Source organism: Argiope bruennichi, chromosome 1 (assembly GCF_947563725.1).
Source record: "Argiope bruennichi chromosome 1, qqArgBrue1.1, whole genome shotgun sequence".
NCBI lineage: Eukaryota > Metazoa > Arthropoda > Arachnida > Araneae > Araneidae > Argiope > Argiope bruennichi.
In genome coordinates, this window is record NC_079151.1 from 72405473 (window position 1) to 72428373 (window position 22901).

At 29.4% G+C, this 22901-nt stretch overlaps 1 protein-coding gene across 3 annotated transcripts in view; it reads right to left on the bottom strand.

Moving 5' to 3' along the window:
• Positions 1-2035: 2035 nt before the first annotated feature.
• LOC129979068 (alkylglycerol monooxygenase-like) overlaps positions 2036-22901 on the bottom strand; it is a 105399-nt gene continuing 84533 nt past the window's right edge. For 2 of the 3 annotated variants that reach the window (XM_056090687.1, XM_056090685.1), the window contains exons 5-11: positions 20405-20500; positions 20223-20292; positions 17301-17452; positions 13375-13509; positions 9247-9363; positions 4670-4752; positions 2036-2762 (exon numbers count right to left, since the gene is read on the bottom strand). In XM_056090687.1, the coding sequence (XP_055946662.1) occupies positions 2555-2762; positions 4670-4752; positions 9247-9363; positions 13375-13509; positions 17301-17452; positions 20223-20292; positions 20405-20500 (861 nt within the window). In that variant the 3' untranslated portion in view covers positions 2036-2554. The remainder of the gene's footprint in view (positions 2763-4669; positions 4753-9246; positions 9364-13374; positions 13510-17300; positions 17453-20222; positions 20293-20404; positions 20501-22901) is intronic. The other variant, XM_056090686.1, reaches the window with a different exon arrangement.

Genomic DNA, 22901 nt, shown 5'->3' on the forward strand with positions numbered 1-22901 from the left:
TATTGGAGAAAAAAAAAATCGAAAATATATTTTTGGTTTTCTGGTGCTTGTGTAATAACCACATTCCAGAGCACCAATTACCAAAAAAAATACCAAATATCGTACGCTAATTGTATATTTCATAACTATTATTGGTCAATAGTGTAATTTAATAATACAAATTTATATTTCTTAGTAAGTATAAGAAAATTCCAGGAATTTCTTTTGTTGCTTTCTTTTAAATTGTTGTAAATCGAAATGAGAAAACTTTTTCAATACAAGAAATGTATTATAATGGCCTGTTACAATTCTAGTTATTTTTTTATTATTTTATACAACGCTTTTATATGTCTAATTAATAATAATTTGTTATTAAAATATGAATACAGCAAAGAGTTCTTATGAGTTTTAAAGAAATAGGAAAACTGAAAATGTATGTATATTTATTAAAATAATTTCACTATAAAATACAGGAGATTCACATTTGATAATCGAAAAAAAATTTCTTACAAACTGAGAACAAGATAAATTATAAAATAAATATAATAAAGATTAGAGAAAATATTTTTAATGATTTACAGCGATTTTATTATGAAATTCACAGTAATTGTAGGCAAACAATTCATAGTTCCATCAATTGAAAATTCCAATTTCTTGAGAAATTGTATTTAAAATACTTTGAGTGTTAATATTTTTAATAATTTCAAACAATTTCTTATTACAAATAATGCCATTATAACAGCAACTAACACAGTATATTTATTTTAGTTCAAACAAATAATGCCATGACGTTTACTTTTAATAGTAAATAGCAAAATATATTTTTGAAAGACATGTCATAATTCTTGTACTAAAATAAAAATATTAAATTAAAAAAATTAAAAATAAATAAATGCAATAATTTGCAACGTACTTGTTCTCTAAAGAATCATTTTATGTTCTAGTTATAAGAAAATCATTCATAACTTAATCCTCTGATTATTTATGTTGACTGGAATTCTAAAAAATCTTTTTTAGCAAATTCTTTAGATGAAAGAAAAACAACTGTTTGAAATTTAAATAATACTAATTTGCTAAATAAAGAAGAACTCATAATTAAACACGCAATTAAAGACAAAAAAAATGTTTCATTTCCCATTCTGTTATTAAATTCCTGAAACTAATTTATTTATTTATACATATATGATGATCTGAATTTATGAATTATGAGCTAAAAGTAAAGATTTGAATAAAACAACCTCCTTGATTTCTAAAGTGTTTCACTGAAGAACAGTGAACACAATATTTCATGTAGTGTTTGTAGAATTCAAAGCACTGGGAATAATTTCTCACTGTGAATGATAGCTTTATTACGTGATTAAAACGAAATAATAAAAACTATTATTTTTGGTCTCTTTTATAAGATTATTTTACTTATTATAACTATTTACATTTTAAGAGTGAAACTATTAGAAATGAAAATTGAACCTCTTTCGCCTTTCACGTTCGGAAGACATGTTGAATTTTTAACTGAGTTTAACGTCAAAATAAATGACGATAATTTATTTTTTTTCCATATGAATCAATCTTTTATGTCTCCAGAATGGTAAATAATGTCTGTATTTGAGGATAGTTGAATTAATCTATTATAGAGAAAGACGATCTTGTCATTATCCAAACTACAAAAAAGGGATCCACAGTGAAATTTTCACTGGTAAATTATTGGTTTCATGCTGATCTTGCGTGTTAATTGTTTTTATAATGCTTCATGAAAAATAGTTCTTTAATTTAATGTGTGTGTTTTTCAGATAAAAGCATATTTAAAAGTTTAACCATATATAATGAAATTTCTATTCTTGTTACATTTTTCCACAAAAAATTATACAAATCTAAATAAACGAGTGTAAAAAATGAAAAAACAACAATTAAAAAGTTTATTTCAAACTTAATTATTTAAATCAAATTAATCAATAGTGAACATTAATTAGTTATTTATAATTTCTTCTTTCTTTAAATAAAAAATGTAATAAGTAATCCATAAAAAATGTAATAAGTAAAAAATGTAATAGGATTTCATTTGATAATCATTTAATAACTTAATTAAAATTAATTGAAAAACGAAACAAAAATACAACGATCTCCCAACTATTAAACGGTGATATTTCATTATATGTATATATATTTAGCAATAAATTATTATGTTGTTTCCCTCTATTGTTCTTTTTCAAAAGATCACATAACAGGTTGTTTAAACTTTTCTCTGACGGACATTAAACTTATCAGCACTCATTTGCAATCTATTCGAATGGGATTTTACCTGTCAACTAAGCCGAGTGACATTGCAATTAATGTGCTCAGTAGACGAAGAATACAAAAATATTGCACTAATGAGGAATAGAAGAAATTCTTAGCAAAATAAACAGCCCATTGTTTTACTGAATGACAATGCAGATATAGATATGACATCAAAAAGTCGTTTAATATCTGTAAAACACTTCGACAATGTAACGAATATTCTTTAATAGGCTTTCTTGAAGTTTGATTGATTTTCATCAAACGTCTCTTTTCTTAAAAATAGAATTATCTTTGGAGATTCTCACAGAGTTTTCTCTTTGTAAATCGTGCGAAGATTTTCATAGAGGTATAGACTTATCCAGAAGACAATGGACAAGGCAGCCAGAGTCCGGTTGGCGTACATCACAATGACCGGAGCAGAACCAAAACTTCGCACTTCTGGAAATATGATTTTGTCGAGCACAAAATATAGAATACATCTGAAAAATTCGAAAGGTGGGGCATAGCGGCTAGAAAAAGGAAAAAAGAAAAAAAATAATTAAAAGTGTATTGTCTTGAAACGAAAGAAAGTCATTGTAACTGTGCATATTTTTCACATTCCCTGCATTCGAACATGCAACTTTTAATATTCAGCTTTAAAACAAGAGAAAGAATACTGTTAACTTTTCAGTGACAAAATTAACTAAATATTCACACCAACCAAAATTTTCCCCATTTCTCCACTGTAATTTCAGAGAAAATTACCTCTAAAGCAGTATTTTTATGGCAACTTAAATAATTTCATATCATCCCGAATAACTGAATCGGCGCAAGCGATTTTGGAGTAAAGAGATCTATAAATACTCCGTTGCCAGGTAACGGAGAGACTGAACTACTCTACCTTTATATTTTGGTATTTCTGTTTTGGGTTTTTAAATATCGTTAGGAAATGATTTTTTTAAAAATCTTTTTAAAAGAATCTTAAAGCGTATTTAATTAAATTTGAAAAAAACAAACAAACATTGCTGTCAAAATCGTCTGTTTTCTTTGTCTTTTAGGAATTAATAAATAAATAATATTAAATTGAGAAAATTATGGAAATGAAAGTGGTATTACGGTTTAAATATGCCTAAAAGAAAAATACAAATTTAACACTGAAATTTAAACGAATGTAAGAGGATAAAACTTTGAGTATGTGCATATGAAATAGACGTTAAATTGCAGTAGTGGCTTTGGAATATCAGAGACCTTGCCAAAATATGAGAGGGTAAATAGTATGCTTTTAATTAATTGGCTGTTTAATTAATTCTTAAAATGTTCCTAAGAACCTTTTTTTAAATTTCAATATCTGTGAATAAAATTTGAATTATTTGTATATAAAATATTAGTGACTTATGGAGAAATTTTGCTATAGGAGGTTTTTAAAATTCATTTGATTCAAATAATACCTTTATTTTAATTTTAAATACTTTTCAGATGATAAAATGATTTTCTGCATCATAATAATTTATACAAAAGATGTTTCTTCTTTAAAAATATTAACCATGTAAGTATTTTAATTTCGTGCAAAAATTAATTTCGTATTTTTTTAATTATTTATTTTAATGCTTAAAAATTATGCATTTTATTTGATATTTTGTATGATTAATGAACTAAATCTGATGCATTACTATCATATTAGATACCATAATCTAACTTTACATTAAATCACTGACTATCTAAGGACATTTAATTTAGGATTTTTCCGCTATTTGTCTATATATTAATATTTTCGGACCGATATAAATGTTTATACAAGATTATAAAATCGATATTATATCATTATAATCCCATTAGATATTTTTGCTTTCAACATATATAAAATAATAATTAAATAATTCTTTTTGGTTCAAAATTAAAATAAAAGAAGAATGTTAAAATTATAGGCGCCTTGACGATGGCTTGAATTTGTGATTGTCTTACTCACACAAGAAAATGAATGATTTATAAACTGAATAATTGGTAATATACTGTATTTTAGCAATATAAATATTGTTCTTGAAAACAAATAAGAATACCATTCATGTAAATATATTCTACTACATATTAAAATCAATTTTTATCGACAATTAAAACTACAAAATAATAGTTTTATTCGGAAGTGATAGAATAAATCTTTAACAAATTTAAAATAATCTGTAACTTTTTATTGCTGGGATTTCATTTTTCTCTGTATTTGATTTATATGGTGTATTTGTCATTGAAATTACACTATGTAATTCACTTTAAAACTTATTATTTTATTAAACGCAGTTATAAAATTTATATAATTGTATTAATAAATTGTATTTATCAATACATTTAATTATTAAACAATATTTGAGAATCAAAATTATTTTAAAGTACTAAAATTAATCTTATCTTAAAAATAACATCATAGGAAAAGCTTAGAGTTTACCTATTATCCAGCATAAATCCCATGGAAATACAAGAATAGGCAATAAACGCGGCACTTGTTCCTGTCGTAAGTTTCGATAAAACCTAAATGAAAGGAAATAACAACAGAGTTATTTATTTCCAATGTCAAAATAACACATTACAGAATGTTTTCTCATTCCTAAAGAATACATTGCTCTTAATTTCAGTAAGAAAGAAAAGTAAGAATTAAAAGAAGAATAAAGAAATAAAGAAGAAAAAGTAGGTAAGAAATAAAAATTATTCTTAAAAGTTAATAAGAAATACTCGATGATATCTTAAAAATTAAATGAAAAATTTTTTGCCAAAAGTTTCATAAATAAATTAGAAGTATTCTGATTTATTTTTTGTTTTCATCTGATGAGACAGATTCCTTTCAGTTTTTGTAAAAATATTGAAAATATTTTTCTTCGTAATGCATCCAACCCATAACTTCAGTTTAATTGTACTGAGTTTGTTAATTGCTTCAGTTTTTATTGTACAATGTCATACTCTTTTTTTTTTCAAATATACATAAGCGAACCTTGATAAAAACCAGAAATATTCGGAAAATGGAATTTTTATGAACGCAAGTTAAACTTTTCAAACATTTACCAAAAATAATTGGTAATTTATGTATATTTCTTTTATTTCGTAAATAAAATATTCTTTATAGTTCTTTGCAATTAAATCCAACTACTTTTTATACAGTACTCGGACGTCATAGAATTTGATTATAGAAATATCAATAATGTTGAAATTAGTAATTAGTTACGAACTGACATTTATTCGTAAATTAAATGAGTGTAAATATATTACACCGAAAAATACACTTTCGTAAGAAAATGGTAAGATCTTATTGAGCACTTATCTAAAATTTTCGTCGTTTAAAAAAAATAGAATTTTCACCACTTTTTTTAAAACAAAACACAAACTAAGAATAATTTTTTACTAAAAGAGAAAATAAATGGGTGAAATGTGTTATACGAATAAGGTTCAAAATAAAAGAAAAATAGAGCAATATTTTACGAAATAGTAGTTTATTTTATAAATTATTATTAATATTAGAATTATAACTACATTTAAAATTAATTAAATGCATGAATTATTTCTCAAAATTAAAACAGATTACTTAGAAGAAGTGTAATTAAGTTAAAAACGTTCTTCTAGATGCATCAGCCTTCCGATAAACATGGATAATCAATTTTAAAATAAAAGATCTTAAATAATAAAAATTTGCTCTAAAAATAATATTTTATCCGTCATGTAAAATAGTTAAGCAATGATGCATATTTAAATCGTTTGTACTGCGTCTTTTAATTGCATTTTTTTAATTTCATTTATTTTATATAATTTTGAGTGATAAATTTTTTATTAAAAACTTTTTGCTTTTAATAAAAAAAATTATCAATCAAAATTATACTTCATTTCATTTCAGTGCCATAAATTAATTTTAAAAATTATCTCCCAATATTGTCAGCATTTATATTTATAAATTTATGCAACCTCAAATGAAAAATTTAAAAATATTGAAGATGAGCGCACGTGGCAAAAGCTTTAATGTCATGAGAAGTCACTGATAGATGGCGTTCTATCGAACGCCTTGTTTATGCGAATTTTCGATCGATAAAAGACCGATGTTATGTAATTGATGCAGTGGGAGAATAAACAGGTGGTTGGATGGCGGGATTTTATAGGAAGAACGGGTCAAATGGGCCAAATGAAAATTGTAAAACATTCAATTCAAATTCAACGACAAGAACAAGTTCTAGAACCCACTAGATCCACTGACGCTATTATTCTTTTTATGAAAGTTTGCAGTATTTTCGATTTCAGAAATATTTAATGATATAATTAAGTCTAATTTATTTTTTTTAAATGAGTATTAGAAAAATTTTTTGTTACAGACATATTTTTTAAATTAACGAAATTCATTATTTCAACGACGCGATTTCTTGAGCTAACATAATTAAGTATATAAATTCCGGATAAAGAAAAAAGAATTTTTAAAAAATGTGGCACCAAGATTTTTTTTAAAAAAGTGAATCCTTTATAGAAACATCTTTCTTATGGAGTAAAGCTAATTTCTGATTGAAGAACTCACCCTAATTTGCCGATCATGTTGAAAGTTTGGAGACAAAAAAAATAGTAAAAATTATAAACTTGAATAGCAGATATTTATTTAGTAGAATTGGAAGTAATGGTGAAAATACTTACACATTTGTAAAGACTGATTTAAGGTTGACATAGTTTTAAGATTAAGAAAGTTAAGATTTTAACAATATTATAAGGTTAAAATATGAATAATACAAAGTCTTGGTTAATTGTTCATTTCAGTATCCCGCGATTACCATTTTTCGACGGTTCTACTTCTCGAAGGGGTGAGAACATTTCAGGAGTCCATTATTCTTTGGCCTTGCTTTTCGCACTTAGTAGATACTTTATCGTTCAGTTTTTTTTCCCGTGTATGTGAATATGGTGTCGTTTCTGACTTTATTATTTTTTTAATTCAAATTTAAGTATTGATTGCTTATATGGCAAATTCAAGTGACAAAAAAGCTTTCAGAAATGGCGTAGAGAATATTTTTTATAATGCCGTAGTTATCTACCTTAGTTAATATCAAAATGTCATAAAAAATTCAATAACAAATAAAAAAAGAAACATTTTAACATAAAAAAATTATTATTAGTATGCAAAAAAAAAAAAAAGTGAATGATCGAATTTTAAGAACAGAAATCTTCCATTTATTTGTCAGAATTTAATGTGTAAGCCTCTTCCAAGAAATAAAAACTTTTCTAAAATATTTTATCGTGAATTAGAATCTTTTTTCGATAACATTTTCCCGCTTTCCGTGAATAATCCGAGTTTTCTTTATTGCTCTTGATCTACACCACGATGGCCCGCATACCCGAAAGGGTATAAGACCTTAAAAGTCGCCGGGAAGAGAAGAGTTTGCTTCATTGTTAAATGTAAATGTCTCTTTTTCCTTTCTCTTCTCTCCTCTCACCCCCAATTTTGACTAAATAAACGCACTCTAACACATGCCCAAAAGTGCGGAGGTGTTTTGAATCCGCGAAGGAACAGTAAGCGAGAGATATGGTGAAAATTATATATATGTATGTGAAATGTGAGATTTTGCCTATATGTTGAAAATTGTATTTGCGTACTTTGAGCATTGTTCTTATGTTTCTTTATTATATACTAGCCGCCTTTCGCGACCAGCCGGTTCGCTAATCTTAATGCTTGTTAAAATTTTAATAATTAAATATTTTATGTAACTCCTATTTTAATAGCTTCTTCATCAAAATATTTTAAAGCTTCAAATTTTGATAGTCAAATAATTCATTCATAATATTATAAAGGCCTTCAGCCATAATGTAATGTGTATCTCTCTAATTTTCTGTTACTCCTGTAGAATTTATACTTTAAATTAAAATGGAAATGGTTAAATTGCAATTAATATAAGAACATTTTTTACTGAAACGAAGCATTTTTTTAATATGAGTACTGAAAACAGAGTAAATGAGTATTTAAACCTTATGGGCACTAAAGAATATATTTCTTAATTTGTGTAATATCTCAAGGAGTTTTCAGCAAAATTTTCTCAGATTCATCATGAATAGATCAATTAATTAACAATCTTTAGTTTTAAATGCATTAAACTCTAAGAAAATAAACAGAATCGTTTGAAATAATGGGTCGGAAACATATTGTCTTCAAAACCAAATACGTATCCTTTGAAAATAGAGTTGTCAACAATCAAAACACAATGCGCATGCGTGAATTTTCAACACCAATTATGGTAACGCAAATGAGCGAATTTTCTACGCCAGTTGGGGTAACGCTACGCAGATTAGAAATTTTTAATTTCCTTTATTCTGTTTTATTTCAATTCAAAAGTACTTCAGAATGAATCTGAAAGATCGATTCATTAACAATGTTTTATTTTAAATGCATCAAACACTGAGAAAATAAATATAATTATTTTAAATAATCGGCCAAAAATATGTTAAGCCTATCCTCATTAGAGTGAGGAAAAAAACTGAAGCCTTACTTATTTGGCGGTGGGGAAATGAAAAGGTTTTTTTGGCGAGAAAGTTAGTTTTTAATTAATAATTAAAGTTCTAATTAAAAATTCAAAAAAAAGAGATCCCAGGTGTACATTTCCGATCTCCAAGGTATGCATGTGCCAAATTTGGTAGCTGTAGGTCAAACGATCTGGCCTGTAGAGCGCCAACACACACACACACACATTGAGCTTTATATAAGTATAGATTATTAAACTATTCATCAGATAAATGGGAAAAAATGATCTGCTCTCTGTATTTAAATTTTTATTGTAAACAAATCTGTACTTTTGTTTTTAGCAATAGATTTTATTGCTATTTTCAGGTAGTGTCGGAAATAGATCGATCTTTATATTCATTTTAGAAACTATAACTTTAAATGGCAATTCTTTTATAAAATGATTATTCAAAGAGAAATTTCATAATTTTTACATAGAGAGATAACAAAATTATTTAACAAAAGACAAATTTCAAAATCAATTAGATTTAAGTAGCCAATGAAATGAGTCTTACCGACATGTTGAGAGCCAGCATGTAATATGCGTTAATAAGGAAGCCGAAGTGTATGAACGTGTAAGATTTGTCCAGCAATGTTAACTGCGGATTATACTTCTCGAACTCAGGAGCAGGCTGTTGGAGAAAAATATTTTTTATTTGGTCAAAAGTGTAGTGAGAATTCATTCTGAATATTCAAGTACGTATTTTTTTTTTTTTTTTTCTAGATATGATAGTAGGAATTTGCTGTTTGCAGCTGGAAGATAATATATCAAAACTCGATTCCATCGAAGATTGGATGAGTTTAAAGTTCAGTTATATTAACGTCCCGTTTTCAAAGTAACTCTAGGACTATTTTGGTACGGACCTCGTAATTTTGAACCGCGGTTACAAGACGAGGACGGCGCTTGGGCTGGCTCCCCCTACTCCACATCGCGCTGGCGGTGATGGTGGGAAGAAGGTTTAGCATGCTACGGGATCACTTACACGACGGATCTTCTGCGGAATCGAGTCTCGAACTTGAAAGCCTCCGGTTCCAAAGTCGCGATCATGTCACCAGATTAGATGCCCCCGAAGAGTAGATGAATACGTCGGACTTAGTTTCATTTTAATTATATTAAAATCCCGTTTAAAAGCAATACTAGGGCTATTTTGGGACGAACCTCGAAATTTTGAACCGCGGTCAGATGATGAAGACGACACCTGAGCCGGCACCCCCTCTCCAAACTTTCACACCACACCAGTGGAAGGTCGTTTGTCTCCGGCAAATTTCCCTTGCGCCAGACTCGCTTACACGACGAAATGGAGACTCAAACCTGAAATATTCCGATTCCGAAGCTGAGACCTTACCTCCTCGCTGTGGTCTAAATACTTCGGAAAGAAGAACCCGGCTTTGTGATCACTCATACTGGGAATTTGTAATCAATATAATGATAGATGATGAAAATGATTATTTTCAATTAGTAGACTGGCAATGATATTTAAAAATGGCAATTATCATAACTACAGTAATTCATGTCAGTATTAGATAATTCATGGAAAAGCAAAATAATTGTGCGATTGAAAGTAAAATTCTGTGCTGTGAATTTTAATATCCGAAAGTCTAGGATGCCAATACATGGGTGGTATTTACATCGTAAATAATTGATTAATAACAAATGAACAACTTAGCAGATTTTTGAATTAAAAATATCTTGAATAATCTCTTACTGAAAGTGGGCGCAGCAATCTAATAAGTAAACACGGTAATTCTTTCAGTAAATATATCATCATTTTTAGATTTCTTTATGTCGGATTTTTTGTATCATTACTTAAAATTAGATATTTGTATATTTTTGGAAAGTGGAAAATGTCTACTTATTCCAAAAATTAACTATACATTTTGCAAAGATAAATCTTTACAACAATTTATTATCAGTCATTTTCTTGTAAAAACCATTATCAAAGTTTTCTTTTGAAAGAAGACGTTTATCGAAGCGTGAATAGCGGCAAATAACACTTTTCGAATATATAATAAATCTCAAAAATTAACAACATTTTAATAATGATTAAAAATTTATCATGTAAAGTTTTCTATGGCAGTCGATTTTTTATGAATTTATAACCCATTTTTAATTCTTAATTTATATGCAACATTTGTGAATTAATCCAAATTACTTTTACAACTAAGGGATTTGTTAAATGTCTGCAGAAGTGTATTCATGCATTTGACTGCCCCAAGTAGGCTCTTTTTAAAAAATAATCAAGCCAATTTTCGCAGTTCACTACATTTTTAATTAATTAACATGGCAATAATTTATTTTATTTTATTTTTTATTCTAGGTGAATAACTTTGTAAAAATATATGCTTTTATTCATTTATTATTTTGAAATTTGTATATCATCGGAAGAAAAGGGTTAAAGTAATAAAGTTCTCGAAAACTGTACCGTAGTTATTATAATATTTAACATATGCCATAATTAATAATTTCTTTACTTACAAATAAAAGCATTTAAATATTAAAATAGATATAAAGGAATTATAATTTTCAAATAGATATAACATTGAAATTATTATTTTATAAGACCAGTCAAGGAGAAGATAGCATGATAAAACTAAACGAATAATCAATATTTCGATGTATTATAAATAAACAATTACACTTAAATATGATTTTAACTAATCACTCTCAACATACATAATAGCTTAATATTTTATAATATATGGAATTTGTATTTTTATAAGCTTATTTTTTTGAAATAATAATTTATTTGAAGCTTATTTATTTGAAATAATTTGTATAAGTTTTTTCGTGGAAATATGAATTAATAACCTTTTTGAATTCACATGTCTACGAATTCTCCAAACCCAATGGCCCTAGGTAGCTGATTAATCTGAAATCCCTCATTTACATTATAATTTTTCTCGTCAAATTATTTTAAACTAGCCGCCTTTGGCGACCAGCTGGTTCGCCAATCTTAATGTTAGTTAAAATTTTAATAATTAAATATTTTATGCAATTTCTACTTTAATAGCTTCTTCATCAAAATATTTTAAAACTTCAAATTTTGATTATCATATAATTCATTCATAATATTATAAAGGCCTTCAGTCATAACGTAATATGTATCTCTCTCATTTTCTGTTAGCACCCGTAGAATTTATGCTTTAAATTAAAGTGGAAAGAATTTATCTTCAATTAATATAATAATATTTTTTACTGAAACAAAGCATTTTTTTATAATCTGATTACTGAAAATAGAGTCACTTAGCGTTTAAACTTTATGGGCACTAAAGAATATCTTTTTAAATTTATGTAATATCTCAAGAGTTGGTCAACAAAATTTTCTTAGATTCATTATGAGCAGATCGATTAATTAACAATGTTTAAATTTAAATGCATCAAACACTAAGAAAATAAAACGAATCGTTTAAAATAAACGGTTGAAAACGGTAGAATTTATGCTTTAAATTAAAGTGGAAAGAATTTATCTTCAATTAATATAATAATATTTTTTACTGAAACAAAGCATTTTTTTATAATCTGATTACTGAAAATAGAGTCACTTAGCGTTTAAACTTTATGGGCACTAAAGAATATCTTTTTAAATTTATGTAATATCTCAAGAGTTGGTCAACAAAATTTTCTTAGATTCATTATGAGCAGATCGATTTATTGACAATGCTTAAATTTAAATGCATCAAACACTAAGAAAATAAAACGAATCGTTTAAAATAAACGGTTGAAAACAGGTTTTAAAAAAACTACTTAAAAAACGATGTACTTAAAACTATAAGCATATACAAAAAATATATAACTAACATAAATACAATTTACTTACAAAAGCATGCAACTAACCCAAAAATAATTTAAATCATCCATTGATAACGTTGTCATGGCAACAATCAGAACAGAATGCGCATGCGTGAATTTTCTTCGCCGGTTGCGTAACGCAAATACGTGATTTTTTCTACGCCAGTTGGGGTAACGCTATGCGGATTAGAAATTTTTAACTTCCTTTATTCTGTTTTATTTTAATTCAAAAGTACTTCAGAATGAATCTGAAAGATTGATTCATTAACAATGTTTAATTTTAAATGCATCAAACATTAAGAAAATAAACAGAACCGATTGAAATAATCCGCCGAAAATTTTTAACCCTAGCCTCATTACTGTTGGGAGAAAAAAAAAACTGAAGCCTTTCTCGTTTGGCGCTGGGGATAATGGAAGATTTTTTTTGGCGGAAAAGTTGGCGGTGGGGAAAATGGAAGATTTTTTTGGCGGGAAAGTTAGTTTTTAATTAATAATTAAAATTCTAATTAAAAATTCGAAAAAAGAAACCCCAGGTGCACATTCCCAACCTCCAAGGTATACATGTACCAAATTTGGTAGCTGTATGTCAAATGGTCTGGCCTGTAGAGCGCCAACACACACACACACACACACACACATTGAGCTTTATTATAAGTATAGATAATAGAGAAGTACTTGTAATTCCGACGTAGCTTGAAGTGGAGGTTTGAATAAATGAATATGAGTACCAATTTAGAACAAAGGAATCAATCGATATAGCTTATTGATATTTTAAACTAGGAAATTCAAAACTTTCATACATACTACGTGTAAGTTTCACAATTGTAAATGAGTTTTTAATGAAGCATCTTACATGAGGTATGTCTTCAATGTTTCCTGTCCATGGTTTTCCAGGTGACCAGCCAGGACCTTTGAAAATGACGGATAATTTGTTACCTATTCCTTCAATTTCCCAAAATCTGTTCCAAATGTTCCTGAAATGTCTTGTCTGAAAAAAAGACAATGAATAAATACATACTCTAATTTTTAAATAAGTTTATCTGAATTGAAGTAATTCTATTTATAAAAATTTTATTACTTCAGTGATTACTTTCGGATCGAAGTTACAATTACAATATAAGTAATAATAACGTGTAAAAGATAACTATAGAATCGAAAAAATAATACATAATAAATAATACATAATAATAATTCTTAATAAATAATACATAATAATAATACATAAAATTAATAATATTTTTCCTTTTGATCGATTGTTTTCAAAAGAATTTCTGATGTTTTCTAGTGTTTGAAGGAAATGGAAATTAGACTAACTATACTTTCTTGAAAGGATCTAATGTTCGAAACTTATTCGATTCAGACTAAACCCTGAATACTATTATTACATATGTAGCTCAGCACTAAAACAAGAAAATCCCATCACCACCAATGTTTTCTTATTACAAATAGTACAAGAGATGAAAATAAAAGCTAAAATTTGCCCTCATTTTCTACTCATGTATAAGAAAAATATACATCTTTTTGTTGCTGAGCATTTAATATATTACTGAATGTATGGAGAAAAATTCAGATCATTTATGACTTTTCTTACAAAGCTTTCACATATTAATATGGATTTGCGCAATATTTTTATCAGTAGATTTGTTGAGCAAAATCCAATTTTTATCCAATCCCACACGAACACTATAAGAGGAGATGTTTTCTCGATTGTTTGTGTCACGCATCATGGATTTTAATGCTAGAGTTGTAAAGCTCCATTTAGATAATAAAGGGAATGATTGGAAACCTGTGAACTGAACACGATATTAGAACTGTAAAAAGACTGTAGAAGCTTCTCTTCAACATAGGAAAAATATTGGTTACTATGGTACATGCAAATGCCTAATGTAACCACTTGCGAAATGATAAGAACGTAGGGAATCTCGGGACAGAATTAATAAACCCTTTTATTTCAAATATAAACGTAGATGATAGCTGGAAATTTGGGAGAACTGAGATGATTATGTGTCTTAATAGAACTATCTTTAGAAAATTCGTTTGATGCGCAGTTGACTCCTCTCGAGTTTTGCTTTCCAGAAGAAAACAAATATTGCATATTAAGATTTAAAAATATTCGTTTCCATCTACCTACAAATAAATTATAGTACATTGAAATATTTCTCACCCTAACGATTTTCATCTGTAAGTAGAGCTTTCTGACATTGCAACTAAGGATTTGCTAGTAATTGTACAAATATAAAACTTGTTTGTTTGGAAATTAGGGAAACCAGATGGAACCAAAAACTTTCTTGCATACTCTTTAAGGAAATTGTTATCACAGATAATGCCTTCAATGGCATCCGCGTACAATAGTTACGAAACATTAACGTTTGGCATGAATTTAGTATTTTTACTGAATCTATCGTGTCATCCTTGGCGAGTGTTTTGGCGATTAAACCTTGGTATGCTGTCAAAAGTAAAGAAAATCAAATTTGTGCTTTAAACACTTCTTTCCCAAATGTTTAAATGAAAAATCTGTATTTATAGTCACAAAATTTCATATCAAATTTGATATATTTAAATTATTGCATTTTTAAATTATCTCATTTACATGTTTCTGAAAGTACAGGTCGACAAACAATCAACTCGATTAGATTTGGCTCAAAATTTTGCAGATTAGATATTATGTATTATAGATGTTAAATGTGACTGATTCTCATCTATCTAGGCTTTCTTCGTTTTGTTGTTATCCTCCGTTTGTAGTTATCCGTGGATGTAGAGTTTTCATTAAATTCTTAGTAATTCATTATAAATTATGCTAGAATCGTTAAACTGAGTTGAATGAAATGGTAAAATTGCATTTCAATAGGACTAATTGGATCCTAATTAATTTGACTTTCTAATGTCATCTGAACAGTTTTCTTCAAGAAAAGGTCCTCTTTGAAGTCTGATTTAATTAAATAAAAAATTAATGATTTCAAAATCGCAGAATACTGCCTAATCAATTATGGAATTTTCCTTCTTACAAAAATTCTCTTTAATGGTACCTCTTGTTTAGCTGAGCTACATGTCCTGTTGAAATGTTTTTAATGATACTTCCTGGTGGTGTGAATGTAAAGTATATGGCTAAATATTAGATACAATTCCTCTTGAGGTAGGCAGCTTAAAAGTCTCCATTTCCCTCAATTTCGAAATGAGTATGACCTCTTTTAATCCGAATTCTAGAACTTAAATATGAGATGAAATGTGAAACCACCTGTGTCACATGAAAATTAATAAATTTATGTTTTATTTGGAGCAACTGAAAATACAAACTCACATAAAATAAACGAATGAATTCAGATGCTCTATATGTTTTTAATACATTTTATGGTAAGTTGTCAGAAATCTATTCATTTGGACTGACTCTTCGTTACATGGAACTTTCGTAGTAGTAGTAGAAATGATGTAGAAAGACTAAGTGAAAATTTTTCGAATAATATTAGAACGCAAAGCATTACATTTACTGAGCAAAGAATTTTAAGACGATCAATGATAGCAGATAATGTGCTTTGTCTATGATAACACGATTTTAAAAACATTTAAAATCGTGTTTAAATATTATTATGCGTTTATAATATTCCATGCGTTATGCATTATTCTATTATCATGGGTTTATAATATTCTATGCATTATTCTATTATCATGCGTTTTTAATATTCCATGCATTATGCATTATTCTGTTATCATACGTTCATAATATCCATGCATTATGCATTATTATATTATCATGCGTTTATAATATTCTATGCATTATGCATTATTCTATTATAATGAGTTTATAATATTCCATGCATTATGCACTATTCTATTATTATGCGCTAATAATATTCTATGCATTATGCATTATTCTATTATTATGCGCTTATAAAAATATTCTATGCATTATTCTATTATTATGCGCTTATAATATTCTATGCATTTTATAATATTCTAAAATATTTAAGCTGTGTTCAATTATAACGTTATCAACGTTTCACAAACACGCGCATTTTATTTTTACATTTTTATATAAACACGAACATTAGAATATATCACGAACAAGAATACATATAAAAACACAAACAAATTATGGATGATCCTATATATTATCGTCAATAGTTTGTTAGACGATTTATTTTTAAAACACCATCAGGAACAATTCTTAAAAATCTTATTAAGTTTTAAAAGTTCTATTTAATCCTAGAAATAAATAGGACAGGAGATAGAGAATAGGTATATAGAAAACTTTCTCATAATTCTTATTTTAATGAAAATTACGTAACTTTTTTCATTTTTTTTGCAGTTTGTCTTAAGTTTTTCTTATTTGAGAAATACAAAGTCGAAATGGAAAATAATAACGTTATTGCTGATGCAATTCTTAATAAAAATTAGATTAATATATATTCATTGCTGTGTATGAAAACTTAATCGTGTTTGATATATAATCGTAATACAATAACAATACGCATGTTCAAAATGATTAAATTAAAAGTGGGATTTGGATAAGGAAATAAAAAACATTCTAGAATATAATATAGGCTAAATGGTTAATATATGTTAATACAAGCTAAATTAAGATAGAAATTAGGAAATTACTTAGGGTTTAAATTAGATTACGAGTTATCATTATATATACGTTTTTTTGCAGCAAGAATAATCAAAGAATAGTGCAATTAATTCAAAATCCGGAATATAAAATATTTTAGAGGCTTTTATTAAACTTTATAATATGTCTTTACAGCATTTTTGATAATATTAAAATTAAGATAACTGAAATACCTGAATAATAAGCGGATTGTATGACTTCATTTGAGTTGTACATCCGTACAATGGCTTTTCTTCCGGATCTTCAGGTTCGAAAGTTCCAAATATTCGGTCCCATATTATTAAGAAGCCCCCGAAATTCTTATCGATGTAGCGCCGATTGCGACCTGAAATTTTGTCATAGAATTTCGGAATTATTATTCAGTTATATCTAAAAAAATTTACTATTGATTTTTAAAAAGATATTTTGAAAATGTAGTTAAACGACTCAAATTAAAATATTATTTTTCAAAATGAAGATAAAAAATAATTTTCTTTAATAAATAACAATATAAAATTTAACGTTATCATGGAATACATTAAAATAATCAAGAACCCTAAATAAATATATTCTTTTTTAATGGATAAAGATAGTAAATCAGTAAAGTCAACAATTTTTTAATGTGATCTTTCATTAAAGATAATTATGTATTTTATATCTCCTTGTGTCAAAATAAATTTTTAATGATTCTTTTGAAAAGCACATTTCTTATTTCTTAAACAATAGTGAAAATCTTTTTAATGATTGAAAAGAATTATTATAAAACAGGATGTACTGCGTCTTATACTTACTCGCATATTTAATCACTGTTAATAATATTAGTAATAAGAATATTAATTAACTGTAGAAATCAATTATAGATATATAAAACTAGAGTTCACTTTTGCCTCCGAATTAACGGATTGTTTATTTTCGGTTCTGTATAATTCATAATACAAAGCTATAGATGCACAATTCTAATTTACTGTTTTTTTTTTTAAATACTCATTTAGAAATTTATTCTGAAAAGATAAATTTTATAATTGAGAGAAAAATCTTTGAAGATAGTTTGAGACAACTGAAGTAATATTTTATTGTGGTAATAAATTATCACAAAGGATATTTGCATATTTTTTAGGAGGATTTCGATACGAAATTTAAAAACAGCAAATACTTCGGAATAAAAGTTTCTGCCAACAGTGTATTATTTGAAATGAGGCATATCGTCTGCTATTTTATTATAAAAAAATCAGTTTGGAAGATATATTTTTGCGCTTTCCGAATATAAGTATTCCGATTCCATAATTCAAAAACATTGTGAAATGCACAGTAGTAAAAAATTTTAAATGCAAAATAAGTATAAAAGATGAAAAATCATTAATCACAGCTTCTACATGGAAAAAGGATTCCAAACAAATACCCGAGAAACGGTGCATACCATTTCAAATATTTCTAAAATGAAATCGCTTGCTATAAAAGAAATTCCACAAAGCAGAAATCAATTGCAAAGTCTCTAAATACACCCACAGCAACAATAAATAAAGTAATAAGCAAGATCTACAAGAAAAAGATTAAAAAAAAAAACATAATGTTCGAGGCATGTGGCTGAACGCAGAACACTGCTATAGCAAGACAATTTGACAAAAGAAAAACAGAAATATAAAATAACAGGAGATAAATGAACTCGTATGAATGAAGCATGGATTTACCTAAATGGCAACAATAAAAATATATCTATTTATTATCGAAAACGAAGAGGGAAAATGTAGAAAACTAGTTCCAGTCTGTGCATATTTTTTGCAAATAAAGTAACAGTAAGAGATTCATGATTGTTAAAGGATTCTCCTACAATGGAAAATCAAAAATAAGAAGAGTAGAAAACCAATATTAAAATAATTCCTGCGTAGTATCAAGGGAGAATTTTACTTCGACTGTTCACAGAAGACATTATATTTCTTTATCCAAATGACTTTTAAATAATAAAAAAAGGTAATCAATATTGAAATCTATTAGTTATACTTCGGAAAATAAGTACACTGCATGATTTAAAAAAAATGAAAACTGATACTGAATATATGCCTTTTTAATATATTCCAATGTTGTCTCCTGACGCCTTCACCAATGGATTATTATGATTTTGGCGTGTTGAAAAGAATTCTTTCTAAAGTGCAAACCTACCATGATAAATGGACCCTAGAAAGTAGTGGAAGGGAAATTTTACGAAAAGCCTTTCTATCATGGAAATCACGATAAAGACCTATAGTTCTGTAAAAAAAAGGCTATCAAATCGATTTAGAAAGATAACCTTTACATTTTAAACATTGATTAAATGGCCCCAAAATCATTCTAAAAGTTTGTAAGCACCTCCTGCTTTTACAGCCTGCTTCTGACAGCGGTAAATATCGGTAAGGTATCGGCTTCGAAGCCGCAGGGTTTCAGATTCGAGACCCGATTCCATCGAAGAACCGTCGTGTAAGCGGGAATGGTGCGCGTTAAATCTGTCGGGGACAAATGTCCTCCCGCTGGTGTGGTGTAGAAATTTTGCGAAAGGGGGGGAGATACCAGCTCAGGTGTCGTCCTCGTCGTCTGACCGTGGTTCAAATTTACGAGGTCCATCCCAAAATAGTCCTAGTGTTGCTTTAAAACGGAACGTTAATAACACTTGTAGCACCTCTTTTCTCCCTTGAGCAGAGAGCGCCCCCTTGTGGCGTTTTACAGAAGACAAGTAGTTGAACGGCAGACCTGCATCCTGAGGTCGACTTTTTCCCTATGCGCAACCCTTGCGCTAACACCGAATGCTTGCGACTGGAAACCGTGGAATCCCTCCACTATACTGTTTTCTTTAACCTAATTTTCTATGTGTGTCTGTAATAATGTGTTTGTAAATTTTGTAGTGTAGCTGCGTTCGTGGAAATTAAAAATAGTGTATTTAAAACCGGGCAGTTCCTTAGAAAATCACAACACACCCACTATAAACAATATTAAACTAAACTTTACAATATGCTACTTCGACTTCTTTCTATATAAAATACGTTTAACCCCGAAATATATCATATTGTGAAAGTGCAGAAAGATGAAAGGGGACTAATCTCAATTTTTTTAATCTAAAGAAAAGATTGAATTCGAAAGAATCTTACCATGATGAGCTCGGTGATGACTTGGTGTACTTAACATATATTCGAGGGGAGCAGGAAGTTTATCGATAATCTTCAGATAGAAAAACATTTTTTATGAATATAGTGAAAGCGTAAAAAAATTTCATAAATATTTGCGTACTCTAAAATAGAGCATTATTTAATATTGTTTAATTGCCACTTACTTCTGAATGTAACCAATACTGATATATAATACTGATTTGGTAATGGACGAGGTAAGTTGTTGGTGGAATTGCTAGAGCCATTGGCAGGTACGTTATCTGAAAAATTATCCTTTAAACGTTAGATTAAATAATAATATGTAAATCAATACTAAAAAGTTTTAACTAAATTGATCTAAACATTAAATTCTTATATTTAAATAAGGAATTCTCTCTAACTTTTTAATCAGTTAACTGTTTCGACCTCTTCGAAAAATGCATATCTAAACTGCCATAAACGTATATATATGTATATTGTTACGAATCTGTGAGGCGGCTTCCCAGCATAGTCGGCTCCATAGGAGGTCCCAGAGCTTGGCGACAAACTTGGCGACTTTGGCGCCAAAATAGATTATACCCGAAACATGGAGAATTTTCCCTTCCGTCCCGTAGGAACGGAGATACGCCTCGAACGTCCCTGATTGGTTGAGAAGCTTCTAGTCCCGCCCCCTGAGACCTATAAAAGGAAGCACCCGCACTGCCGGGCGGTGGTACATTCGAGTCATTTTTCTCCACAGTCCTCAGCCATGGAGGAGGACAGTTGTAATGAGAGCGGACGCTCAAGTAGTTGCTCATCAGCATCACGATTTGTCATTACAGACCCAAAATTGAGAGCTGAGATGGACTCATCTTTAGGTATAGCTAGCAAGTACAATTACCATAGCTCGATAGAGTCACTCCTTAAAACCAAAAAATTTTCTACGCAGGCAGTAAAGAACCAAAATTCAACACATCCAGAAAGTCAAGACGAGATGGAAACTAATTTGCCCTTCCAGCCAGTTGATAAAAAACACACGGCTAAAAGGAAAAACTCAATTGATAATTCAGCAATAGACACAGCCAACAAGTTTCAAATACTGGAAGACGAGCCACAACAGCAAACAATAGATTCTCCCCCTATCCACCTGAAATTATCAGAAGACTACAATTTAATCCTACAAGAGATATGCAGAAAATACCCAGGTACCGACAACAAGATGAATAACGGGTTCATTAAAATAACTACAACTTCAGAAGCAGACAGACTGGGCATCATAGAATTCCTCAATAAAAAGAAAAAATAGTACATAATCACTGAAGATCCTACCAATAGACCGATTAAAGTCATCGTCACAGGACTGCCAGGAAGTCATGAAAAAGACGATCTCAAAAGGGAACTTGAAGAATTAAAGTTTACAGTCGGAAAGATTTCTCAACTAAAAAACTTCAGAACCCAGACCTTCCACCCCATCTTCCTGATAGAAATCAAAAAAGTAGGAAACTACAATAACATCTACAACATACAACACCTGTCGTACATGAGAGTGAAGATCGAAACTTATAGGAAACCAGCCAAAGCCACGATGTGCTTTAGATGCGCCGGATTCTTTCACAGCGCGCGGTATTGCAGAGGCAATCCACGCTGCATTAAATGCAATGGAATCACCTGACGGCGGACTGCAGCATCAAAGAAAAAATTCCCAACCCAGTCTGTATAAACTGCAAAGGGACAGGTCATCTAGCTTGTTGGAAGGGGTGGCCTGCCTACCCATCTACAACAACAGAACCCAGACGATCCTATGCCGATACCCTCAGAAAAAGAATCCCAAGAAATAATCCTGAAATAACTCAAACTCCAACCAAAGCTGCACTACAACAGCGACCCAGAAACCAAAGAAAACCACCTGGGCCCAACCCAACTTCAGCACCCCATGCGACCAACCCGGATGTCTCAGATATATATAATATTATTGAAGCCTTTAAAGAAATAAAGAAACTCATAGAAGAATTCCCTGGCCTCCTGACAATAGCTACAAAATTAAAAGAATCGAAGTCCAAAGCAGAACGAAAACTAATCCTCCTAAATGCTCTCCTAGAATAAACCCCAGCCCTCACGCCCACCTCCAAATAGCAAGATCCTGATTCGCTGAACTCGAACAATAAATTATCCACCACCTGACCCTTGGAACTCTGGAAATTCAGAAAACTTCACCCGCACCTACTCCACTGTCTCGCTGCTTTCCCATTGGCCAAGAGAACTCACCCCCTCTCCCACTCCCGGACTCTGCTCCTCGCCACTGTAAACGACCATCATTTCGTCCTGAGCTTACCATCAGTTCAGGGCACCATCCGCTGCCAAGTCGGCATGCTGCTAGGAAGGAGATAGCCCCGCTTCGCCGGGCGGGTGCTCCAAAATCCCAAATCTCGGCCCAAATCTGCCAGGCGGTGGTGAGTCGTGACTAGGGATTGCAATACCGAATACCGGTATTTTGAGCCATTTGTACAATTTTGTAATACCGGTATTCACAAGTTTAAATACCGGTTTTTCGGTATTTACTAGAAATTTTTAAAATTTCTCCACTATATGTTCAGGTATCGCGAACATAGCAAAATAGTATACGTTTTTGCTTTTATGTCTCCCTAACGGACGAAATTAATTAGTTAATTAATTTCTTAATTAATTGTTTAAATCTAAATTAGC